This window comes from Bos taurus, chromosome 17 (assembly GCF_002263795.3).
Source record: "Bos taurus isolate L1 Dominette 01449 registration number 42190680 breed Hereford chromosome 17, ARS-UCD2.0, whole genome shotgun sequence".
NCBI classification, from domain to species: domain Eukaryota; kingdom Metazoa; phylum Chordata; class Mammalia; order Artiodactyla; family Bovidae; genus Bos; species Bos taurus.
In genome coordinates, this window is record NC_037344.1 from 64,094,535 (window position 1) to 64,121,599 (window position 27,065).

Genomic DNA, 27,065 nt, shown 5'->3' on the forward strand with positions numbered 1-27,065 from the left:
TCTCCAAAATATTGAATGCTAGATCAAAAAAAAATTTTTTTTAACTTTAGTGTGTTGGATTGTTAAAAAATTTTAAATGTGTGAGTCTAATAAAATTCATCTGTAGGCCAGGTATGGTTGATGGGCGACCCGTTTGCAGCCTTGGAAAGTTCTCTGAAATAAATGGAACTGCAAAATAGCCACTGGGCTGGAGGCAGCCCTCTCCAAATCTGAGGCCCTGGTTTCTGTCCCTCTCTGCAGACTGGCTTCCTTCTGCCCCCTCGTGGCTGCTGCATGTACCTAACCTTGCATATGGCTTCCACTCACCAGGGTTCAGCTCTGCAAACATAGCTGACTCAGCTGATCAGTGTCCCACTTTCAAAATGTCAAGAGAGGAAGTTGATGGGTCCAGTTCAGCATTGGTCCAATTGCTTGGGTCAGGGAGGGGTGGGCTCAAGAGGTACAAACATGGCAGCTTTGGTCACGACATTACCGGTATGCCTGGAACCCGTAGCAACGCATAGGTAAACTCTCAGGTCTGTTCATTGTAACTGTTACGCCTTATGTCGTGGCATATGGAATATCCACCATATATTGGTATGATATTCAGCACTGAGGATGCAGAAAAGAATTAAGACATGATCCTTCATGAACTCATAGTGTAGTGTGGAGAAAACACTACACAGTGGGACACAGAGCCATACGGGCATTAATGGAGGAATGCAGAGTGCTATGGGAGGCACACAGGAGGCCAATCCCAAAGCTCTAGAACATTCTGAAGTCCCTTCTGGCTCCTCATGATTACAGTCCAGATTCCATGATTACAGTCAGACTTAGTCACTGTTGGTATTTTACTGTATTCTGATTCCTTGACATTTGAACATCTAGATACATCACATATAATCATTCTCCATTAATCAAGAATATTTGATGATGAACCACTTCAAATATTCCTGTCCCTACATGCCAGAAAACAGAGCACTTCCTGAATTAAACAATTTGACTTGCAATAGCATCAAAATGGATAAAACAGAATAAATTTAACAAGAGTCCAAGACATTTACAAACTATAAAACAATCCTGAAATAAATCAAAGATCTAAAAAATAGAGACATTCCATGACCATGAATCTGAAGATTTAAAACTGTTAAGGTGTCCATATCAGAACTCCTAAAATTGACCTCATAAATTTAACAAAATCCCTATCAAAAATCCCAGCTGGGATTTTAAAACTTACTACAAAGCTACAAGTAATCAAGATGGCATGGTTCTAGCATGGGTGTGGAACAGGCGTTACATGTTGTTCAATGTCTCACCTCTTTGGCCTCCTCCTGCCATGAAATCTGTTACAGCGCTCCCTCAAGTGCCTTCTGTGGCCTTACTGCACCAAGGTTGGGACATCCTCACTCGCTCAGAGCTGCATCACATTAACCCTTACTCAGGACTCCCCACACTCAGGCTTTCCACACCCTCTCCCTCACTAACAGCCTCTACAACCTTCCTCACTCAGAGCCTCCTCCCTAGAGCTTCCACTCCCTAACATAGAGCTCCCTCCCTCAGAGCTACCGCACACCCTGCCATACTCAAAGGTGCCTCACGCCTACCACACTCAGAGCTCCCGCACTCAGCACTTCTACCCTCCAACACTCAGAGCTTCCTGAGTGTTGGGAAACTGGGAAACACTCCCACTTTCACTCTCCCTCTTCATGCAGCGCTTCCTCACACCGTCCCTCCCTCAGCCATCCTCATACCCTCCTCACTCAGTGTTTCTTCATACCCTCCTCACTCACTGCTTCCTTAACCCTCCTCACTCAGAGCCTCCTCACTCAGAGCTTCCTCACTCAGGGCTTCCTCAGACCCTCCCTCACACAGCATTTTTTCACAAGCTCCCTTCCTCAGCGCTTCCTCACATCCTTCCTTACTCAGCATTTCTTCACATTTTCCCTGACTCAGAGCTTCCTCATCCTCCCTCACTCGGCACTTCCTCAACCCTCCTCACTGAGCACTTCCTCACACCCTCCCTCACACTGAACTTCCTCATACCCTCCTCACTCAGAGCTTCCTCACACCCTCCATCACACTGAACTTCCTCATACCCTCCTCACTAAGAGCTTCCTCACACCCTCCATCACACTGAACTTCCTCATACCCTCCTCACTCAGAGCTTCCTCACACCCTCCCTCACACTGAACTTCCTCATACCCTCCTCACTCAGAGCTTCCTCACTCAGAGCTTCCTCACTCAGCTTCCTCACTCAGAGCTTCCTCACACCCTCCTCACTCAGAGCTTCCTCACATCCTCCTCACTCAGAGCTTCCTCACGCCCTCCCTCACACTGAACTTCTTCATACCCTCCTCACTCAGAGCTTCCTCACTTAGAGCTTCCTCACTCAAAGCTTCCTCAACCCATCTCACTCAGAGCTTCCTCATACCCTCCTCACTCAGAGCTTCCTCACACCCTCCCTCACACTGAACTTCCTCATACCCTCCTCACTCAGAACTTCCTCACTCAGAGCTTCCTCACTCAGCTTCCTCACTCAGAGCTTCCTCACACCCTCCTCACTCAGAGCTTCCTCACATCCTCCTCACTCAGAGCTTCCTCACGCCCTCCCTCACACTGAACTTCTTCATACCCTCCTCACTCAGAGCTTCCTCACTCAGAGCTTCCTCACTCAAAGCTTCCTCAACCCTCCTCACTCAGAGCTGTCTCACCACTTGGATTTTCTGAGCGTTCCTTCCTCTGCGAATGCATTGGGTAACAGTTCTGGCTGTACTTCTTAATGTCTGCTGTCCTGCTCCAGACAGGTGGCCCACCTATGTTAATAGATTCTGCTACCCACCTTAGGAGGAAAAAGGAAGCAATGACACCATATAAGTGGACTCAAGAGAGATACCTCAGCCACCGGAAGAGCCATACTCACTTCTTGGAATTGACCTTGTGGTTTCCTCTCACCTTGTGCTTCTTGCAGAAAGAAGTCAGGGGTGGGGTGGACTGGGGCAAGTGATAGAGCACAGTTTTTAGTGACTGAGAGGAGCAGGGAGCTATTGAGGCGAGGCGGTGGTCACTGGCATCTTAGAGGTGGGATGGTGGTATCCTGAGCAAATTCCTTTCTTCCAGAATTTTCCCAAAGAGCTTGGCCACCTCTTGGGCACAGCCCCAGTGGATGGTGAGCCCGAAGCCTCCATGGCCATAGTTGTGGATGACCTGGGAGAGGCAAGAGAGAAGTTCTGGGCTGCCCTGGAAGATTCAGGAGCTTCCTGAAGAATCCTGGGCCAAGCCTGATGGTATCAGAACTTCTCTTGGTACCATGGTGGGATGGCAGACCCCAGGAAGAGCAGTAAGGGGCGGGTGTTTGGGGAACTGGAGTTCAACATTCTAGACTTTTCTACTTAGGAAGTGGACCTGCTTTGAGCACTCAGCACAGAAAAAGTTGAATCATCTAGAACTTGATCAGAGATTTCCTTCACCCCCACATCAAATTATTTGAAGTTCCCTATATCACTTTCCTCATTCCCATACTGCTCCTGACAGCTGAACCTCCTACCCACCTTGGGAGGAAAGAAAAGCAGGGGTACCGTACAGGTGAACTCGGGAGAGGTTAGACCCCAGAGGCCTTTTTCAAAGCTGAAACCGTTAACAAGGAGTTACATTCTATATGTGACTCTCCCCATAACTCCCCTACCCCACCCCTGCACAGACAACTTCTCTTACAGATGGACACACAATTCTCTGCACACATATATACACAAAACTGTTCTACACACACACACACACACCATATGACCGGGATAAAGGAGGAAGGGTGACCCAGATTTCTTCAACCCCAGACAATTCTCACTTTTTTGGTAAGCCCAGTTCCCACCCCATGAAAGAGGAGATGAGGGGGGCCCTAAAGAGATGATGGGCAACCCAATATGGACATCTGAGAAATGGCACTGGACTCGAATTCAGACTACTTCCCAGCCTTGCCCTCACCACTGGTGTGATGGAGGCCAGTGAATTCCAGGTCTGGGAACCCCAGTTTGCCATCTGAAGCATGGGGACAACCGTCCATGTCCCAGAGAGCTGTAGGGGAGATTCAATTGGGTCGTTCTTGTTGTGGACACAAAGTAGATGCTCAATAAACGTCCCCTTTTCCTTCCACTTCACACAGACTTTAGCAGGTGAGAGCACTGCCCTCTGTATGACCTTGGGCATGTCCTCTACCATCGCTGGGCCTCAGTTCCCCATTTATAGAGGAGGGGCTATTAGCCATTATGGCCCCTGCCTGAAGTCAGTATGACTAGTCCTCAGAATGCCAGTGCATTCTTAGGTGTCAGGAGAGAGTATTGCTTTCCTTGCCAAGAAAACATACCTCTGTGTTTGACGATCCAAAGCGAAGCTGTTCTCTTTCTAGTCGAACCTGGGGGCGTACTGGCCGGAAGCCAGACCATTCACCGATAATTTTTGCATCCTGGAAAAAAAAGCATTGGTAATTCAACTCTGGATTTTTTTTTTTCCCCTGTTGCCATTTGTAGGTGGTCGAGACAGCTTTGGAACCTCACCACCACCACCAGTCATGGTTTTTTATTAGCCACCATCACCACCAGCCACCACCATAGTATGGTCTCATCCCCATCATTATCACCACGTTCAGATTTGTTTTTCTTTTGGCCAGGCCATACTTCATGCAGGATCCTAGTCCCCTGACTAGGGACAGAACCCACACACCTGCAGTGGAAGTGTGGAGTCCCAGGCACCAGACTGCCGGGGGAGTCCCATGTGCTTCCCTCTCCGCCAGCACCAACCACTCCATCCCCACCCTCACCACTGTCACCACTGTCACCACCGGCAGACAAATGTGAAAACAGATTTCTGCAACAAGTACATCTGCTCCATGCGAAGACAGCCTACGGTGTCTGGGGGGTGGGATGTCACCTCAAGAGAGAGCTACTCTTAGCCATGACTGGACGGGTTTCATTGGCCCACAGCAGGACTTCCATTGTCAGTCCCTTCTTGGAATTCTTTTGCTCAATTGTCCCAGTCACAGTATCTTCCCCCCCTCAAGTTTCCTTATGATCATCAAGCTGCTAGATCCTGGTCTAGAGCAAGAATCTCTCCCCACCTTACCTTCAGTGTGGGCTCCAGTCTGCAGCAGCCTTCCCAAATGGTGTTGTGGTCTGGGATATTACTTGTCTCACTCCAGTTCCCCAGCTGGAAGATGCCGCCAAGGGTTATTGCCTGGAGCCTGGATAAAGTGAACAAGGTCAAAGATGAAGGAAAACGAAGCCTTTGAGATAAGGGGGGAGGAGTCATTGCCATGCTCACCCTTATTCCTGTGTTTACCTAGATCAACATTATAATCCCACAGATATTGAAAACAAACTTATGGTTACCAAAGGGGAAATGGAGGGGAAGGCATAAATCAGGAGCTTGGAATGAACACACATACACACACTATAAGATAGATAACCAAGAAGGCCCTATTGTGTAGCACAGGCAACTCTGCTCAATATTCTGTGTTAAAATAAATGAGGAAAGAGCCTAAAAAAGAATGAATATATGTGTAAGTATAACTGAATCGCTTTGCTGTACCCCTGAAACGAACACAATGTTGTAAATCAACTAGACTCAATAAAACTAAAATATTAAATATAAAAACTCAAAAAACCCCAAACATTATCATCCCTACTAATAACACCAACATCACTACAATTGCCATTGGCATCACCGTCAACTGCCACCACCTCCACCCTCACCGTTAGCATCACTGTCTTTATTGTCATCCCTTCTAATGCACAGCATGATAATGATAGTCAACAATACTGTATTATATCCTTGAGTGTTGCTAAGAGAGTAGATCTTAAATGTTCTCACCAAGACCTACATACATATGTATGTATCTGCTTACATACACAAAACTATAATTGTGATGTGATGAATGTGTCAACTAACCTTATTGTGGTAATCATTTCACGGTACATACATAGATCGCATCATCATGTTGTACATCTTAAACGTACACAATGTTATATGTCAATGACATCTCAGCAATATTGGGGAAAATACTGTCTTCTCCATCAACAACATCATCTTCGCTACTGCCTTCCTTGCTACCATTAACATGTCATCACCATCAACTCCTTTCACCATCTCTGCCACCACCATTAGCATTGCATGAACACTATCATCTCTGCCACACCACTAAAATTGCCATTGAGGCAGTCAGCACATGGGATCTTTGTTGTGGCATGCAGAATCTTGTTCCCCAACCAGGGATCAAAGTCCACCCCCTTGCATTGGGAGCACAGAATCTTAGCCACTGGACCACCAGGGAAGTCCCTGCAACACTATTAAAAGTCAACATGAATAGTGTCATCTACATCAGCACCAACTACCACCCCCAATTCCCACTCACTACCATCCATCATCCACACTGGTCTCCTCATCTATAACATGACCTTGATGCTGGGAAAGATTGAAGGCAGGAGGAAAAGGGGACGACAGAGGACGAGATGGTTGGATGGCATCACCGACTCAATGGATGTGAGTTTGAGCAAGCTCCAGGAGTTGGTGATGGACAGGGAAGCCTGGCGTGCTGCAGTCTGTGAGGTCGCAAAGAGTCGGATACGACTGAGCAACTGAACTGGACTGATCCCTGCTCCCACCATTCCTCCATCGACAATACTATCATCATCAGCCCCACCACCACTCCCTTTATGGCCATTCACAACGCTGCTCGTGTCACTGCCATCTGCATCCGCTACCTTTGTCTCCAGTCTCATAGCTACTGTCGTCCCAAATCAGGTTCAAGATAGAGCCCAGGTAAGGCTGAGTCCTGCCTTCTCAGGGATTGAATTTTTGCTCAGCCTCACTTAAAAACATTGGAGGGAAAAAAACCTGAAAAGATTAAGCAAGAGCCCTGGGCCAAGGAGCAGGGCATAAAAAGAGCAGGAAGGTACTCTCCCTCCTTCGCCCTACAATGTCAGGTTTTTTTTTACCCTGGGATGATGTATGGAGACTTGTAGATGCCTCTCTCAGGGTCATGGGTGATAACGAAGTGTTTCAACCATGGCGCATCCACCTGTTGATTGAGGACAGAGAAGTCTCATCAGGAGAGTCAGATCAGTGGGCTCCCTTCCCCTGGTCCCTTTATGACCACATGTCCTGGCAGGAGTGGCACAGTCAGCCCTTGGCCCTCCCATGACCCCTCTGTCCCACGTCTGCACTTGACTGCTTACTTTTGCAGGAAGAGCTGTCCTAATGGAGAGTCACCCCTGGTCCCCAAAGCATCACACATTCTCATCCACAGAGAAGCCCAACACACATGTGTAAATGCACACACATGTTCGCTCACCTTGGGAACGCACGTACCTATGAACGCACTCGTGTATGCTCACATGGGCACGCATAAGCACACATACTCACAAATAGGCATGCCTCACACATAGACAGATGTACACAGTGAGAGGTGGGGTGGAACAATGCTTACACACTCAGGCGCCTGGGTTCTAATACCAGTTCCACTAATTACTATGATATGTATGGACTTGTACGTGTTACTTAATCCCTCCATGCCTCAGTTTTCCCATCTGTAAGATGGTAATGGTGATGTGATAGTACCCATCTCAAAAGGTTCCTGTGAGGGTCAAATTAATTAACACGATGAAGTGCTTGGGTCTGTGTTTGGCATTTAGCAGACATTTCATAAACATACGCTCTTTTTATTTTGATACCGGTGTATGCCGCTCCCATATACGAACAAACACACACATATACATGCTTTACTATTAAGAACTCTGCCAAAAAAAAGAGTATGTTTGGGAGGGTTGTGTTCTTGGTTCTTGTTTCTTTAACATGCAAATTCCCTGAAGACTGGGTGGGGGTTCCTCTCTCAGAAGTTCCAGATTCAGCCTCTATCTTTACAAATGAAAAAAGCAGGCAGAACCAATCTATCAGCAATAGCTTATCCCTCACCTTCAGACTTACCTTAATGATCTGCCCTCGGCCTGGCTGCAGCAGGGGATCTGGTTGCAGCGCCCCAGCCCACACCCCAGTGCAGTTGATAATCACATCGGCGCCTTCTCTTACCACCTGGTAGCAATCAACAGGGCAGGTGGGTTGAAAGGGCTTGAGGACCCTAGGATCCCTTGGCTTCTTCCACCCTGCAGCTCCCTGCTCCCTGTGGAACAGCTAGGGAGTGGGGCTCAATGAGGAATCCATAGATCTGCCTCCAATACTGCCCTGCCATTTACCTACTGTGTGACCTCAGAAATGCCCCATCCCCTCCACAAGGTTCAGCTTCCTTAGCTATTAATTGGGGCTGGTACTATCTGTTCATAGGCTGCTGGTTCCAGTGTGATATAAATGCTGTAATGTGTTTGGAAAGGAGTACTACAGAAGGGGGAAACCTTCTTGGAACCTTCCAGAAGAAGTCAGAAAGGATGCAGAGATAGTTTTCTCCCTCCTTCTGCCTCCTTTTTATTTCATTCTCTTGCCTCCTTCTCTGCCAAGACATCTGCAGAAGGCACGTTGGAAGCCCTAGCTCCATGCATTTGTATTCGATGCTCCATAACTCAAAGATGTAGCATCATGGGTACCCAAACTCCCAGCCCAGCCCCAGTGACTCTCCTTACAGGTCACTCCTGAAACACACTGGTATTGTTCACAAGCTAGTATTTGCCACACTGGACTCTGAGCCCCTTGGGAATGAGAGCTGTGTCTAATTCAAGTATGCATTCCAAGTGCCCATCAGGGCTTGACCTAGAGCAGATGCTCTTTTATTTTAGTAGGTACCAAGGGGGCTTCCTTGGTTGCTCAGTGGTAAAGAATCCACCTGCCAAAGCAGGAGACGTGGGTTCAATCCCTGGGTTGGAAAGATCCCCTCGACCCAGGTTGCAACACCCTCCTCCAGGGGATTCCCTGGAGGAGGAAAGGGCAACCCACTCCAGTATTCTTGACTGGAAAATCCCATGGACAGAGGAGCCTGGTGGGCTACAGTCCATGGGATCGCAAAGAGTTGTGGACACGACTAAGTATGCACGCATGCAAGTACCAAGAGTCTCCCATGTGCTAAGCACTTTTCTGGGTGCTGGGACCGAGTGATACAGCAAAGCTCCTGGTACATAGCCAGGGCCTGCTAATGGTGCATGCTACTATCATTATTACGGATGGTGGTGTCACTCTGGACCTAAGTCACTTTGTTTTGTATCAGCATCACCCCAGATGTTGATAAGAAGCAGCCAAACATCTAGATCTTGAGGAGTGGGCTGTGGCTGATAGCAAGAAGAGGCAGCCAGCTCTCTGGCCCTAAATTCCACTGAGGCCCAGACACAGATTAGCCCCTAATGGCCACCATGGCCACCATGGTTCTACTGTTCCTTTGCTTCTGCCACCCACATCAAGGCAGAATGCCTGAGTCCTTCTGGGATTAAAAATAGGCCTAAAGTCTGGGACAGGCCTCACAGGAACCCTGGGAGCCTGAGAAGGCCTTCCCCAACCCTGTAACAGGAAGCAAAGGCCTCCCTTCTTTTCCTCTCTCCCACACCCAGCCCCTTCCGGCCCTTCAGCTCACCTCCTCAAAAGACTCCACCTTCCACAGGAAGAATTTCACTCCTCTCTCAGTTAACCTGGGATGATCAAACACATCCAAAAGTCAAGCATTCAGTTCTCTGAGGACAGCGGGGGCAGGGGGCGGATATTTCCCAAAGAACCTTTTGAGGATGTTAGTCCTACAAGATGCTCCTTGAGAATATGACTATATAGTCCAGTCGGTTCATTAGCACCTTGGTGGACCAACAGCCTCTGAAATGTCCCTTGGGAAACCTGAGACAGTCCACGCCCCTCGTTGAGCAGATGGAGATGGGAGAAGGGCCTTGTTGAAGGTCGTAGCATGAGTCAGTGATGGGATTGGGACCGAAACGCAATTGAAACCGAAACTCTTACTACCCGAGATGCTACTCTGTATTATCAAAGGGGATGAGATGCGGAGTGGAGGACAGGCAGCGTTGGATCAATACCGCATGCTCCTTTGTCAGCAGCAGAGCGTGAGGAAGGAGGTGGGCTGGGGACACCCACCTCTCCCCTTAAATTTCACAGAGGAAAAAAATGTATGTCACTATTAGGAATATAGTAGAAACATTAGGAGAATAGGAAGTAAAACACTGTACAAGCTGAAGCACAATCTCATAATTACTTTACCCTCATAGTTTCCTCAAGATATCAGTAGAAAAACTGGGGACACTCTTCCCTGGAAAGGCTGGACAGGAGCCATGAGTGTGCTAAGGTTAGGAGATGTAACCATGTTTTGATACAATGATTTCCAAACCTAGCTGATGATTACAGTCACTCAGAGGACTTTTTAAAATATAAATTTCTGAGCCCCACCCCAGAGAATCTGATCAGTAGCTATAAAGTGGGGCCCCGAAATTTATATTTTTAAAACCTTCCCAAGTCATTTGAGGAAAGTCACCATCCATTCCAGATTTTTAAATATTAATAAGATAATAACATACAGGAAATTTATGGAATCTTCCTTAATATGAATGTTGATGAATATAGATACAGATATACCTCTCAAGCTAATGTTTGCTAATTGAGAATACTACAGGATTCTTATCAACAAAAGGAGCAAGACAGGGACATCCACTATCATCTGCATTCGTTAGTGTTGTTCTGGAGGTACTGGCCAGAGCAGTCAGACAAAAAACAAATGTGAGGTATAAAAATAAAAGCCAACTTATGCTCGATGATGGTGTCTATATATCTGGAAAAACTTAGGAGAATATATTTAAAACTATTACACTAACATCACAGATTTTGGTGAGGCTGACGATAAATACCACATGTAAAAAGCTTCTCAAGTGGTTTCAACCAGGTGTGGAAAGCACTGTCCTACTGCACAGAGGTGGTCAGGACCAAGGATAGCTCCCACCAAACCTAAAGGTTTTCATCAACATTTAGGGCTTACCAGGTGGCGCAGGGGTAAAGAAACTGCCTGCAAGAGACACAGGAGATACGGGTTCAATCCCTGGGTTGGAAAGATCCCCTGGAGAAGGAAATGGCAATCTGCTCCAGTATTCTTGCCTGGGAAATCTCATGGACAGAGGAGCCTGGCAGGCTATACACTCCACGAGGTCGCAAAGAGTCAGACATGACTGAGTGACTGAGCATGCACGCAGTACAAAGATAAACCCCATGAACTGTCATTCACTACAACCCTGGTTCCTGGGAGCTGCTTTCTTCAAAATAAAGCTGCAAATCTCACCTTTCAGTCAGCCACTGCAGATACTTCCTCCCCTCCAGAATCAGGCTTGTGTTGAACCAGCCATAGCTAGAGTCACAGGCAGCAAAATGTGGGAAGAGAGGATTGGAATCAGAGCTGTATTTGAAGGCTATCAAATAGGGGTGGCTGTCACATTCTCTGGGCCCATAAAGGGGTGGAGTGGGGACAATCAGGTGACATTCAAGGGGAAAGCGATTTTCAGCTCAAAGCAAGGAAATATTTTCTATAAAAGCTCTCCTTGACATTGGGGCGTGCAAGTGGAAATGGATGTGAATCTGTAGAGAAGATTCAGACATGGAGCGAGGTGAGGAGAGGATCATAGAAGCATCATGCTGTAGAGAAAAGAATAGAGGGGTTTGGACAGAGTTGGAATCCTATTGTGGTCACTTTGCTGTGTGACCTGGGGAAGTGACTTGGTCTTTCTGAAGCTCAGTTTCCTCATCTACAAAACAGGATAGTGGTATGGAACTTCCAGGGGCTTCCCTGGTGGCTGGGTGGTAAAGAATCCACCTGCCAATGCAGGAGATGTGGGTTCAATCCCTGAGTCAGGAAGATCCCCTAGAGAGGGAAATGGCAACCCACTCCAGTATTCTTGACTGGAAAATCTCATGGACAGTGGAGCCTGGGAGGCTACAGTCCATGGGATCATAAAAGAGTCAGACAAGACTTAGCAACAACAAATGGAACTTCTGGGCTTGAGATCTGTATCCATATTCCCTACCTCCATAGTCTAAGGCACAGTTTGGAGAGGTGGGTTTCCAGAAGGAGTTGGACAGAACACTGAGAGATCAGAGTCCCAGGGGCTCTAGGCCTGGGATGGAACAGGAAATTTGGGCTTCCCTGGTAGATCAGTCAGTAAAGAATCTGCCTCCGATGCAGGAAGCCAGAGTTGGATCCCTGGGTTGGAAAGATCCCCTGGAGAAGGGAATGGCAACTCATTCCAGTATTCTTGCCTGGAAAATCTCATGGACAGAGGAGCCTGTAGGACTTCAGTCCATGAGGTCACAAGGGTCAGACACAGCTTAGCAATTAAACAATATTCCCTATAAGTCTATCTGAATTGTGTGGCCTCAGCTCCTTCACCCATGACAATAATCTTACCTGTAATCAGGAAACATGTCTAGCTCTCTGAGAGTCAGCTTCCGAAATCCCAGAACTATATCCTTCCAGTAAGGGTCCTTTAGAGGAAGAAGAGAAGGCGGCACAGAGATGGATGAACATCAACAAGAGTGATAATAACAAAGACTTACGTAATGTTTACCATGTGTAAGGCACTGTGCCAAGCATTTTACTCATACCAATCCATTCAATCTTCACAACAACCCATTGAGGTAGATGCTATTTTTAGTCCCATTTTACAGATGGGCCCATTCAGGCTCAGAGAGTTTAAATAAGTTGTCTGTGGTCACCCAGCTAATAAACAGTGGCACTGAGATTTGAACCCACACAGTGGGGCTTCATAGTCCACGTTCTTAACCATGGTGCTACGTGAGGGTAAGAATAAGGCTGAGGATGAATGATATGGTAGGGTCATAAATAGGGGAGGAAAAAAAAGGGGCGACAGTGAAGGTCACCAAGGGATGAGAGTGGGAAGTTGCAGAGGGAAGGCTCAGACAACCCAGTAGGGGGAGATTTTGGCCTCACCACTGACCACCTTGAATTCTCTGAGACTCAGTTTTCTTGTCTGTATAATGGAGTTAATAGTCACTCTCTCTCTTTTTTTTAATAATCACTCTTAGAAGGCAGTTTAATAATAAAATGGAAAACAAAAATAATTTTTAAAGCAAAAATAGAACTTTTTTAAACTTTAGTTATTTCTTTCTCCTTTTTTTCAAGACTTTTTTTTTTTAATGGGAACCGTTTGTTTTTTCAAGTCTTTATTGAATTTGTTACAATATTGCTTCTCTTTTATGTTGTAGTTTTTTGGCTAGGAGGCATGTGGTATCTTAGCTTCCCAACCAGGGATCAAACCCACACCTCCTGCTTTGGGAGGCGAAGTCTTAACCGCTGGATCACCAGGGAAGTCCCACAAAGATAGAACTTAAAGCAAACCTGTTTTGAAGGCAGGAGTCTGCCTAAGGGCCTTGAAGGACCTCCCCCTCCTCCCACCCTGCCTGGGCACGCCTTGATCTGTGATCCAGACTCTGCTCTCTGTACGGTTCATGGCCAAAGACGTCTCACTCACCGGAACAGCTTCACGGAAGAGGTTGTAGCCTGAGACCGGGGCCAGGCCCATGTTTGCAGCATTGGGAGAACCGATGAGGCTCAGGAGATAGTTGAAGGTCTGCTGGTTCCAGTGCCTGAAAGGATCCCCCAGAGTCTTGGTCACCTAATGCCCTGAGCTGGACAAGAGAGCTCCCAGGGTCGGCTTGCACAGGATCATTCTCAGGCTGGTAGGGTGTGTCCAAATCCAGAAATTCACCCCATTCACTCTGCAGTGACTCAAGTGCTAGTCACCCCCCATAACCTTTTTCATATTTCGACATTAACAGAGAAGAGGAGGGACAAAGGATTCTCCACCACCACAGAGAACAGGCTTGTGGTTGTCAAGGGAGAGGGGCTGGGGGAGGGGTGGACTGGGAGGCTGGGGGTGGCAAATGTAAGCTATTATATGTAGAGTGGATAAACAGCAAAGTCCTACTGTATGGCATGGGGAACTACAATATACTCATATGCGCGTGCTAAGTCACTTCAGTTGTGTCCTACTTTTTGCAACGCTATGGACCATAGCCTGCCAGACCCCTCTGTCCGTGGGATTCTCCAGGCAAGAATACTGGAGTGGGTTGTCATGCTTTCCTCCAGGAGGTCTTCCTGACCTGGGGATCGAACCCGCATCTCTTATGTCATCTGCATTGGCAGGCAGGTTCTTTACCATGAGCACCACACCCACTATACTCAGTATCCTATGATAAGCCATAATGGAAAGGAATACTTTCAAAAAAGAATATATATAGATTATATAAATACATAACTGAATCACTTTGCTGTACAGCAGAAATTAAAACAATATTGTAATCAACTATACTTCAATTAAAAATTTTTTTTAAAAATGCTCCAATTTTCAGGGCAGAAATGGAGAAACGGACATAGAAAACAGACCGAAGGACACAGCAGAAGGTGAGCAGGGAGACAGTGAGATGTATGGAGAGAGTAACATGGAAATTTAAGTACCATATGTAAAATAGACAGCCAGTGGGAATTTACTGTGTGACTCAGGGAACTCAAACACAGGCCCTGTGACAATCTAGAAGGGAGAGATGGATACGGAGATGGAAGGGAGGTTCAGGAGGCAGGGGACACAGGTGTACCTATGGCTGATTCTTGTTGATGTATGACAGAAAAACTGCAAAATTCTGTAAAGCAAATATCCTTTAATTAAAAAAATTAAGTGGCAAAAAAAAGCAAAAAAAGAATGTTCCATCACAACTACGAATATTTGGAGCCCACTTCCAGCTTGGGATCATGTAGCTGCCAGTTTAAATGAAAGCTTTGACTGCTTTAGGGACTGTGAGTCCCGTGGTTCAGGCTCTCTCTCTGGGAATTCTCCACCCACTTCACCCCCCATAAACGCCCAGACATCGCTCACTGCTTCCAAACGCTTTATCTTTCTCCTGGGCACACAGCTCGACCACGTTTCCTAGACTCCCTTGCAGTTAGGGGTGGCTGCAGCCATGTGGCCGCATTCTGGCCAATGGACTCTAAAGACTCCTCCCTGGTGGCCCTCATGCTCTCTCCTTCCACAGTCATTCACTGGCTCCTGGCAACATTGAAAGCCACGAGCAGGATGACAGAGCCATGAGATGGAAGGAGGTCAGGCCCCTGAAATGCCACCCACTGATCAGGAATATTGGTTTCATAATTTATGGGCATGAAGATGAAACTTCTAATCGAGCCAGTATTCATTTGAGGGTTCCTGTGTTGAAGCAGTCGGCAGTTTCTAAACTGAAACAATGACCTCTGCCACTTCTTTGCTAAACTTGAACATCAGTCCACCCACTTAGACGTCTTCCTGATAGCCGGATGCACTGGGCACTGACTGCCACCCAGTTTAAGGAAGAGATGGAGACAAAACCTTCATCTGTCTGACACACATGGCCTCTTGGCCTTTCGGCCACGGTCAAGTGTAGCATCTGTCTGGCACACAGCAAGGACTTAATGTGTGCTAGTATTGTCTTTACAGCACGTCAGGACAAAGCCTCAAGGAAGAGTCATTCTTGGGGACAGGAACCCTGAGAAGGGACATCCTCTCTGCAGGCTCTGCCCCGACCACCCGCTAGGACCCTCACTCACGCCTCCTGTGGGTTGCTGGGCTCCGAGAGGTAGGGCTGCCAGAGGCCGGCAGCCACGTCGGTGGTGGTGAGTGGGGTGAAGCGGTCTGCATAGACCATCACATCCAGCGACTTCAGGACCGAGCGATAGCGCTCATGGATGCAGAGGGCGGTGGACAGCCCGATGACGCCCGCTCCGATCACGACCACGCGCATCGTGCCAGCCTGCGGGAAGGAAGGGTTGAGGTGGGCCACCCTCACCGTCACCTTCATCGTTATCAACACCATCCACTGATGGCTTAGAAGATGCCTGACACTGCCCAGCCCTTTTTATACTTGAGCCTTGTGTTGACCCTTACCCAGGGGAAAACTGAGGCCCAGAGAGGCAAAGCCACTTGCCTGAGGCCACACAGCCAGTAAATGATGCAGCTTTCTCTGGGGAGCCTCCTCGAGTATCCTGTCCCCAGGCTGGGAGAATAAAAAGTACACAGCAGAGTGCCTAGCCCAGCTGTTGGCTAGGTAGTCTAGTGGTTAGGATAGTGTGTGTGTGTGTTTAGTCTATAAATCGTGTCTGACTCTTTGCAACCCCATGAACTGTAGCCCTCAAGGCTCCTCTGTCCGTGGAATTCTCCAGGCAAGAATACTGGAGTGGGTAGTCATTCACTTCTCCGGGGGCAGCGGGGATCTTGCCAACCTTGGAATTGAACCCCGGGCCTCGCACACTGCAGGCTGACTCTTTACCATCTGAGCTACCAGGAAAGTCCAGTGGTTAGGACAGTGGGCTTCAAATCTCAGGTCTCAGCTCTGCTGTCTGCTGGCCATGACCTTGGGTAAGATGCCTCTCAAGACTCAAATTCTTTCTCTGGAGAAATGAGAAAACGAATTCATGCCTCAGAGAGTAGATGGAAGTTTTCACAAGGCAGCAGATGTAAAAAGCTTAACACAGTGTCCAGGGCAAAAGAAGCGATTTCCTGACATTTCTGGAGCACCTACTGTGGGCCAGCCCTGTGCTAAACACTTCTTGTGCGTCACTGCACCTAAATCTCCCACATTAAGAGTTAGGGGCTGGTGTTATTGATCCCATTCTACAGATAAGGAAACAAAGACTCAGAGAGGTGGAGTATCTTACAGAAGGTCACACAGCCAGTAAATGGTGCTGCCAGGATTTCATTTTAATTCAAGTAAACTCGATACACATTTACTGCACACCTACTGTGTGCCAGGCTGGCAGCTGTGAGTATCTGGGATGCATTTTTTGGCCTCAGAACTCAGACCTTCAGAGTGCATCACCTCCAGGCCTCCCTGGGGATACTGGGCTGCTGGGTGTCCTCAGAAATTTAGAAGACCTAGCAGCTTTTGACCTTGAAGCTGCTTGGTCCGTGCACAGCAGGGAAATATTTTGCCGGCTCCTGCTAAGGCAGAACAAGGGGACTTTTTGTGCCCAGAAGGGCCAAATTCAACTTTCCCTCCTCTTTGCTCACAACTCTCCTCCCACGGACCTTGCCTCCTGGCAACTGCGGCCCGAGGCCCTGAACGGCAGGACATTCTCAATATGGCCTAGTTTTATAAAGGAGAAAATGGCTCCAGCCCACAAGAACTGGACTCTGCTGGGGTTTCCGCAGCCAAGTTGGAGATAAAACCAAAAAACGGAAAAGCATTGTCCTCTGGGTGATTCTCCTTCCAGCCGCGAGCCTGGTTTTGGTGGCAGGGGGACCTGCTCAGGGACCCCCTCACTGTCTCCTCCACCCCTTGCCTCAGGAGATCCAATCTCTTCAGCTGTGAAATAGGGTTAACCCCCATCTCCTGGGTCAGCCTGAAGATTGAATAACTAGCCTGGTGAAAGTTCCTGGTATGGGACCTGGCCTCAATCTGCAGTGACCTCTTTCTGTCCCCCAGCACCTTGAGAATAACAAGAGAAAGAACACTGGGTCTGGAGGAAAAGACAGCAAGGGGAGTCAGATCTGGCTTCACTGCTGGCTTGCTGTGTGACCTTGGCCAAGTTACTTCCCCTCTCTGGGCTTTCTGTCTCTACATAGGCTCTGGAGATTTGACCACTTTCGTACCTTGACAATAAGAAGCCTGGAATAGAGGCTTTTCCTGTATTTTCCAAAATTCCCTGTAATGAGGGAGGTGTTGTGGTGTGGAGGGGTGCCAGTGACAGCCCAGGCTGGGGGTTGGGCAGCCTGGCACACACCTTCTGTGTGACCCTGGATAAGTCACTTCACTTGACTGAGTGAGAGATCTCTGGGCAGGGAGAAAGGGACTTCAGACCAAAGCAGTCACGTGGCATGTCTCCAGTAACAAGGCTGCTCAGGGATGGCAAAGCCTCTGGTTGGAATTGAAGGCAGATGCCCAAGAGAAGAACATGAGGCAGGACCCAGAGCAAGTTCTAAAACCTACTGGCCATTGCAAAGAGAGACAGGTAATAGCATGGAGCTCAGTTTCTCCAGTGTCTAAAATCTTAAAGATAAGCATGATAGCATCATGCAGAAGAAGAAACTAAGGCTCACAGAAGAGGGTCCATTCAGCCAAACTCACACATTTGTGATCAAAAGATTTGTAGAGTTTTGGAGTTAAAAAGTCTCTGTGAAAGGAAAAACCTGGCAATGTGGAGAAACAGTAGCAGCTGCGAGCTTTTCAACTCTTAGTATGTGTTACTCATTGTGCTAAGAACTTAACATGCATTATCTCCTTTAATCTTCTAACAATCCTCAGGGTTGTCATCATGCCCATTTTACAGATGAGGCTACTGAGGTTCAGGCACCTGCTGGTAAGAAGCAGAGCTCAGGCTGACCTGACTCACAGGGCTATGTGTTAATCCCACGATTTAAAAAACATGAAATCAAGCAGGTGAAGAATAACAGCCAAAGCTTCTGGTTTTTTTTTTTTTTTTTTCTGCATAAAAAAAAACCAAACATGAAATTCAATGAGTGTAGGAATTTTTAGTGTGTTGGTGGTAGGCACAGAAAATGTGTCCTAAATCAATTATCTCAATCGAATAAATGAGTCAGATTTGATACTAGTTGCAGCAACTGAGTGTTTCTGCATGTATTAAAGTGGAACGTAAATGGATAAGGTCCTTATCAGAATCGGCAGTCAGACTGTAGGATCTAACAGAGCCAGCCTTGGGTGAAACCATTTATGCATGTGGGTAATTAGGTCCTTGACTCGGTTTGCACACAGCTCTGTTATCCTTCAACCATTTTCTTATTGTTACTGATGTTTCTATTAGTGTTGCTGTTTTCTGCTTTATGCTGTTAGTTTAACCAAACATGCTTGGAGTGTACATTCAGCAAGACACAAACAGCTGGGGTTATTACATTTGTGTGTGTGTGTGTGTGTGTGTATAATTATAATGTCTACCTATCCGTGGAGCATGAAGGGAATTCTGGCCGTATGCCACTTGCCAGACACACACAGAAGCAGTACAGACATCCTTTTACTTTATCCTCGCAACTGCTCTGAGAGGTTCTACAGACTGGGGACTGAGGTTCAGAGAGAGGAAGTCACTCCCCTAAAGTCACATAGCCAGTGTGGCACAGAGTTTAGATCTGGACCCAGTTCTGTCTGAGCTTCCTGGGCTGCACCATAGATCTCTTAGGCAGCCATTAAGAAATTGGCATATGACAGTGTGTTTACTTTCCAGTCTTCTAATAGTTTACTTATAACCTCCCTTGTCCCTAAAACAGACCTTGCAGCAGCTCATGCCTTTGATGGCTACATGTGTAAAAAACAGGAAAGACTTGTTTTGTTTTTAAATCAAGTCACAGGTGAGTTATCTGAATAAATATAATTAGCTCCCTATGGCTACCTCTTATAAAGTTTCAGAGTTTATTTTTAAAATGAAACATATACTATCAATGCTGGATAACCAGGCCACCGCTCCCAGCCTCCCAAATAATAATTAACCTTTTATTGAGTACTTGCTTCGTGCCGAGTTCTGTGCTAAGCCCTCTGTAGTTATCACCTCTTTTAATATCCAGGTTAACCCTGGAAGAGGTGAGTTATGATCCCTATGTTCTAGATGAGGACACTGAGGCTTGGAGAGGTGAAGGCACTTACCTGTGGTCCCTGCAAGGTTGTCCCCTGCGTCGGGCTCTAGCGTGGACCTTCTCTGCCGACACCGGAGGGACGCTCAGATCTTTTGTGCCCCGACCCCTGCCCCCAGTCACCTGGCGTGCCAAATCTCTGCAGCAAAGAGGCAGCTGCTGTGGGCCCAGGGTCCTATCTCCTGAAGGGAGGCTCCCGATTCTGGGGCATCCTGTCCTCGGCCCGGACTGGAGCTCAGGGTCAAAGTCTGAAGGGACGGACAGGGCACGAGGGGTGGGGCTGGGCACCCGCCGCAGCTCGCAGGGGCTGAATCCCGGCCAGGTTGGGAGACCTCACCTCCCCTTGCTCCAGTCCCTGAGAAGTTGCCTGACTTTTCTGGCTGACCCCAAGTCCCCGTGGACAGGCCTCGGAGAGGAAGGGAGGAAGAAGGGGGGTTCTTGGAGGGCTGATGGGCACAAGGAGATCTGTCTCCTGGGCCAGCTGGAGACGATCCTCTTTCTTCCCTCTTCCTGTTGCCACCCTGGGGGAGGGGACGGCGGCTTGCTGAACCACTGTGCATCTGGCCTGAGGGGGTGGGGGAGTGGTCAGGCTGGCGGCCCCTGAGGGGAGGTCAGAGGTACAGGACAAGAGCTCCTGGGGCCAGCCAGCCAGCCTAATGCACTCTGGGATGCTGGGTGGATGAGACTCAGGGCCAAAAGATGGGTAGGTCTTTGCTCCTCTATCCCAGACACAGGTGTGGCTGGACGCCAGGTCCCTCCTTTGCCAGAAATGGACCTGGAGCAGTGATTATTAGAGCCCCGAGAGCATCAGGCACCTCATTGTATAGATGGAGAGACTGAGGCCCAGGGACAGGGACCAACCAGCCCTAGATGAGTCATCGTTTGGGTTGGCTTTGAAAGTCCAACCTCTAACCCCCTACCTTCAGCACCCTCAAATAACAATGTGCAGATGACATAAGAAAATGCCTGCAAAAGACTAGTGCATTCTATTTTTCTTGAATAATAAAGAAGATGGGGTGAACTCTGCCGTTTACTTATATGATTCCATTTTATTTGAATTTTTAAAACAAATGTCATGGGTCACATTTATTTATTTATGGCTGCACTGGGTCTTTGTTGCTTCGCACAGGCTTTCTCTAGTCACAGTGAATGGGAGCTACTCTCTAATTGTGGTGCGCAGGCTTCTCATTGCGGTGGCTGGTCTTCTTGCAGAGCATGGGTTCTAGGCCTTAATTGCCCCAAGGAATGTGGAATCCTCCTGGACCAGGGATTGAACCCACGTCCCCTGCACTGGCAGGTGGATTCTTAACCACTGGGAAGTCCCATGTATCACTATTATATCTCACAACCTTAGGAAATTGCTTGTGCCTCTAATTCATTGTGGGAACACTTAAAAGTTAGCAGAAGTCAGCTAGATATCTTTGTGCCCTCCCCATTCCAACAATGATTTGGGTTTTGTGAATTTCAATGTGCCAGTTCTAAATATTTTGCCTAGATTATCTCATTTAATCTCGCAGCAACCCTAATAGTAGGTTAGGGTTGGGTTAGGGTTAGGGTAAGTAGGGTCATGATCAACTTTCTCTTCATAGTTGAAATTCAAAAACTTGCTCCCAGTATCCACTATAGCTAAACATATGTCTATCTTAAAACCCAGCAACCCTCCTTTTACGTACATATCCAAGAGAAATGAAGACAAACTCCACCCAAAAGGCCGGTACAAGAACATTCAGAGCCCCAAAGCAGAAACAACCAAAACGCCTATCAGCTAGAGAATGGGTAAACAAACTGTGACGTTTTCAGACAATGCACACCATGGAATATTACACAGCAATGAGGAAATGCAATGCTGCCACACACAACAGCTGGGTGAATCTCATAGTCAATTTGTTAGTGGAAGAGGGTGGGCAGGGCCCACACAACGCAGAACAGGTGAAAGTAGTAGGTGGCGATTGAGGGTGTGGGAAACACGCTTACTTCTGGGGCACAAGGAATTCTTCTTGGGATGCTAGAAGCATGTCCCTTTCTGGGTGGTGGTTGTGGGAGTGTGTCATATTCATTGGAAGGACTGATGCTGAAGCTCCAATACTTTGGCCACCTGATGCGAAGAGCTGACTCATTGAAAAAGACCCTGATGCTGGGAAAGAGTGAAGGCTGGAGAAGGGGGCGACAGAGGATGAGATGGTTGGATGGCATCACCGACTCGATCGACATGAGTTTGAGCAAGCTCCAGGAATTGGTGATGGACAGGGAGGCATGGTGTGCTGCAGTCCATGTGGTCGCAAAGAGTCGGACATGACTGAGCGACTGAACAACAATAATGCATACGGGAAAAGCCATCAAGCTGCACATTTAAGATTAAGATGAAAGGACTTGACATGGAAAAGAAAGTGGTGGGGAGAGAGGGAATAAAAAGAAAGAAGGGAAGGAAGGAAAAAGGAGCAAGTATGAGAAAGGCAGGAGTGAGGGAGGGAGAAAGAGAGAAGAGAGAACTTGCCCATAGTAACACAGCCTACAAGCAGAGGCTCAAATTTGAACCCAGCCTAGTGTTCCCAGATCCAACAAATAAAAATAAGTGTTACAGTTTTTTTTTATAATTTTTCTAGTAGGACTTTCCTGGTGGCTCAGACGGTAAAGGGTCTGCCTGCAATGCAGGAGACCCAGGTTCGATCCCTAGGTTGGGAAGATCCCCTGGAGAAGGAAATGGCAACCCACTCCAGTACTCTTGCCCGGAAAATTCCATGGACTGAGGAGCCTGCTAGGCTACAGTTCATGGGGTTGCAAAGAGTTGGACACGACTGAGCGACTTCGCTTTCTTTCTTTACTGTGTGTACCAGAAAATCTGCCATCGGGGGAAAAAAAAAAACAGGACACCTGTGTTATGTCCAGTGACTCTCACCCAGGCAGTCTGTATCCAGAGCTGGAACATGCAGCCACCACCCTGGAGAGTTTTACTGAGAGTTGAGAAAGGCACTAGGCACCCAGGGCTCCCCACCCCTCCCACCCCCCTAGCATGGGAGGCTGGCCATGTCTTCAGAGTCCTGGGCTGTGGGCAAAAAGAAAATTCAGTATTTACTATATCCCCCAGAAAGGATGTGAGATTTTTGTCTTTATCAGAAGGGGGTATGAGTTCTGTTTTTTTAAAAAAGAAAAAAAGTGTTGAAAGACACTGAGCTGGTTGAATCTGCCCATTTTATGGTTGGGTAAACTGAGGCCAGAGAGCAGGAGGGAAGTGCGCTTCTTCCTGCAGGGGTATAGGGCTTACTTGGTCTGCTGATCACAAGGACATTGAGAAACTACTCTGAAGTCCAAAGTTCACTGATCATACTGATAGGAGACTCCAGGAGGCCCCCAAAGGACCTTTGGAAGCAATTTCTGTCTATGTGGCTGGAGCTGTTGAAGATTCTTCTGACCCATTGGCTGGCTGATAACAACATGGACTTCTAGCAGCTCTGAAATATACTCAGGCCAGGGCAAAAGGATCCTTGGCCAGGAGAGTTCTCTGCAGGAGGTTGAACTCTGTGGGCAAGGTGAATTTACAGAATAACCAGTTAACCTCACACACCCACACACACTCTCTCAGATGAAATTAGTTTTATTAGAACTTTTCTAAGTATTAGCATCATCATATCCCTTATAAATGTGTATAACGCTGATGGTAGAAAGTACTAGTTACTCCCCACCACTAATCCCACCACCAAGAATACGGGCCATTAACATTTTGCGTGAATGTCCCCAAATGTTAAAACAACATTTTAACATGTTAAAACATTATGAGGCTTTTTTTACTCCCATTCTGTTATCAATATGGCATATCTTGAACACCCTTCCATAGGACTGTAGACCAGGAGAATCCGTTTCAGGCAGGTTGCCATTGTATGTAGATACAACAATTTTTTTCATGGAGTTTGGTCTTAGTGTTTGTTTGTTTGTTTGGCTGTATCAGGTCTTAGTTGTGGCATATGGGATCTAGCTCCTGGACCACGGATCGACCCCGGAGCCCCCTTCATGGGGAGTGCGGAGTCTTAGCCACTGGATCACCAGGAGTGCCAGGATGTAAAACTTTGTCTGTCGTACAAAGCTTGATAATCTCTTGAATCCATCCATGTTGCTGCCCCCAAAAGCTTTAACAGCTCTTGTATGACAACAGACAAACTGGGGGAAATCGCTGAGTGACTCCTCTGCTCAAATGTCACCCTGGCCAGAGGTTTCCCTGACCACTTAAACAGCCGCCTCCGTCACCATGTCCCCAAGACTGCTCTGTTTCTCTCTCCAGCCCTTTCTTTCTTATAAGGTTTTTTTTTGATGTGGACAATTTTTAAAGTCTTTATAGAACTTGTTACAGTATTACTTCTGTTTTATGTTTTGCTTTTTGGCAGTGAGACATGTGGGATCTTAATTCCCCGCCCAGGGATTGAACCCACATCCCCTGCATCGTAAGATGACGTCTTAACTACTGGACCACCAGGGAAGTCCTTCTCTCAAACTCTTTTTTACTAGTTGGTATCATATTTTATTTATCTGACACTCATCTGTACATGTCATGTTCTAAGAACTTTACTGAAATTGATTCACTTAAAAATGATGTATTTAAGTAGTCATATATTATATGCATATGTTAACATGTGTTATGGCAAATCTATTCACTCACAAGCTGTTTGGCTTTATCTCCCACCTGATTGGACTCCACCAAGGACAGTGAGTCCTCTGCTTGTTCCCTGAAGGACTCCAAATTCCCAGATTGGTGCTCAGCGGAGGATGCACGCATGCTCAGTCATGTCCAGCTCTTTGCAACCCCATGGACCATAGACTGCCAGGTTCCTCTGTCCGTGGAATTTTCCAGTCAAGAATACTGGAGTGGGTTGCATAGGCACTCTGTAAATTGTTGTCTAATGAATTGAGTGAATGTGAAAATGATAGAGTGCCCAAGAATTGGCTGCAACATATTGTATTATGACATTCTAATAACTTTTTAATAGTTGTTAAATAACACAATTTTAACTGAGTAAAATTTTAAGATCTAATTGACTTAATTGAATGATTCACGAATGATTCACAAATGGGTAGAATGCCATCCAACAAGTAGAAAGACGCTCTGAGGAGCTGGACAAAAAGGAAGCCTTTTATAGCAGAAAGGGGAAAAGAATGAATTGTTTCAGGCTTAGGAAACCTACCTATGAGGGACAGAAGGGGGCTGTGTGGCAGATTACCTCATTGGTACTGACCAGAAAATTCCAGAGTGACCAGTTAAGACTACGTTCCTGGAGGACGTTGTAACTGCAATTAGGCTAGATATTAAGTCTTGGTTTGCTGATGTGGGGTTTAGCCTGGTCAACTACAAATTGGCACTTGCTATTAGGACTTGCTACCTCTATAAGGATTATATCATGTACTGTAACAGCTGCTGACTTTCAACACCCCTTGAAAGGAGTTCAGGGTGGAGGGCAGAAATAAGACCCTCTGTGCTCTGGGAAAACCTGACGGAACAGGTCTTCAGATAGATTTTTTCAGGAGCTGATTTTATGGACCCAGTTCTTCCATTTCCTCATACCTAGAAAAGCACTGAAATCTTTCATGGTGATGATTGCTCCTCATGACCAGCAGAAACCTTCCGCAAAAAAAATATGTGCTTGATTGCACGTACTTCCCCTTCACCAAAATCACGTATGTGCTGGCTTTCCCCCCACCTCTTGGGAGTAGTTCTCAGAACCATACAAGATGCTGTCCCTTGAGCTAAATAGTCCTCATTTTGCCCCAAATAAAATGTAACTCACAACTCTGATGTGCCTTTTTAAAAAAAGTCAACAGCACAAGTGACTCCATTTGGGGTCTGTTTTTGTTTTTTTTTTTTTTAATGCAGTATATATGTATTGTTTTATATTCATTTTCTATAGCTCCTACAACCAATTACTAGAAACTCAGTGGCTTAAAACAACAGGAATTTATTTTCTTGTATTTCTAGAGGACTGTAAGGAGATCAAATCAGTCAATCCTAAAGGAAACCAACCCTGCATATTCACTGGAAGGGCTGATGCTGAAGCTGAAGCTCCAACATTTCGGATACCTGATGTGAAGAGCTGACTCATTGGAAAAGACCCTGATGATGGGAAAGATTAAAGGCAAAAGGAGAAGCAGGCAACAGAGGAAGAATAGGTTAGATAGAATCACCGACTCAATGGACATAAGTTTGAGCAAGCTCCAGGAGATGGCAAAGGACAGGGAAGCCTGGTGTGCTGCAGTCCAGGGGGTTGCAGAGTTGGACACGACTTAGTGACTGAACAACAATAACCAGAGGTCAGAAGTCTAAAATCAAGATGATGGCAAGTCTGTGTTCTTTCTGAAGATGATGAGGAGGGAATTCACTCCTCGGTCTTTTTCTGCTTCTAGCAGCCACCTGATCCCTCGGTTCATGGCCTTCCTCACATCACCCCAACCTCTTGTGTTATCATATCTCCTACTTCTCACTCTGATCCTTCTTCCTCCTTCTTATAAAGATCTTTGGGTTTGTATCAGGCCCACTCAGATAACTCAGGATAATCTCTCTACCTCAACACCCTTAACTTAATCACAGTTGCAAAGTCCGTCTTACCATATCAGGTAACACATTACAGGTGCACATGGACATCTTTGGGGAGCCATGATTCAGTGTACCAGAGCTTTGTTATTTAATACTTGTGAATTGCAAGTCAGTTGCTCTGAAAATGGAATTATCAGTAGCATTCTCTTCCCTTCTCCCCTCCTAGGCTATCCTGGAAGAACCTCTGTCTCTTGTCTGAGTTCTAAAGTAGAAAAACAAGTGTCCAAGTAACCAGCTTCACCACGCCCTAGCTCTGTGACCACGGGCGTGCGACTAAACCACCCTGTGCATCAGCTTCCTCAGCCATGAAAGGAGAACCACAACCGTGTGACGAGAAATAAGCAAAGGGGTTCAAGCCGGGACAAAGCAGAGGCTGCAGGAGCCTTGATAAGGGGTACCTAATCTGGACTCAGGTCAGGGAAGGCTTCCTGGAGGAGGTGGCTCTGGGGGGTTAATGGGGGACATTCACATAAAAAACCCCTGTCCCCAACACATTTGCAAATCACTTTGCCTACCACCTAGCATACAGCAAATAACTCATTAACTGGCTATTTATAATAGTTGCAAAACTGAGACTACAAGGTTTATGATAATTAAGTAAAGTATGATGAAAAAAATAATTATGATACTGAGTGGAAAAGACTCTACTGGATGCAAGAAAACTTTGGAGCTGGGTCTTCCACAAGGTTCTCCTCCTCCGCTCCTGGGATTCCCTGAAGCCTAGACCAGGGAGCTCTCACTTTTTTTTCTCCCTGCCCCATCTCCTTACAGGCCACAAGACAAGCCCACAGGTCTTTTCAGAGCTGGATTTTCATAGAAGTGTTCAGAATGATCAAAATTTTAAATACAGACAGGGTCAGATGAAGACAGGATCAGTGAAAGTGCCGTATTGGAGCCTGAGGCAACGGGAAAACCCAGTAATACAGTCCCCA

At 46.9% G+C, this 27,065-nt stretch overlaps 1 protein-coding gene across 3 annotated transcripts; it reads right to left on the reverse strand.

The window, feature by feature from the left end:
* Positions 1-816: 816 nt before the first annotated feature.
* DAO (D-amino acid oxidase) lies at positions 817-19,763 on the reverse strand. 3 transcript variants are annotated; one of them, XM_015475491.3, is made up of 12 exons: positions 19,573-19,763; positions 16,252-16,372; positions 15,533-15,735; positions 13,428-13,542; positions 12,344-12,420; positions 11,225-11,290; positions 9,533-9,587; positions 7,948-8,052; positions 6,960-7,042; positions 5,089-5,206; positions 4,334-4,432; positions 817-3,183 (listed from the first exon to the last, which is right to left on the reverse strand). In XM_015475491.3, exons 2-12 carry the CDS (start codon positions 16,252-16,254, stop codon positions 3,052-3,054), a joined length of 1,056 nt encoding a protein of 351 aa, XP_015330977.1. In that variant the 5' UTR covers positions 16,255-16,372; positions 19,573-19,763; the 3' UTR covers positions 817-3,051. The 3 variants fall into 3 exon arrangements, with proteins under 3 accessions (XP_015330977.1, XP_015330978.1, NP_001193154.1); XM_015475492.3 differs by lacking the exon at positions 16,252-16,372; NM_001206225.1 differs by lacking the exons at positions 16,252-16,372; positions 19,573-19,763 and having other exon boundaries at positions 3,052-3,183; positions 15,533-15,726.
* Between the last annotated feature and the right edge of the window lie 7,302 nt (positions 19,764-27,065).

Coding starts and splice junctions, on each gene's coding strand:
- DAO (XM_015475491.3), bottom strand. Junction 11,291..12,343: donor GACATGTTTCCTGATTACAG/GTAAGATTATTG, acceptor CTGTGACTCTAG/CTATGGCTGGTTCAACACAA. Junction 8,053..9,532: donor AGGTGGAGTCTTTTGAGGAG/GTGAGCTGAAGG, acceptor GATTGCTACCAG/GTGGTAAGAGAAGGCGCCGA.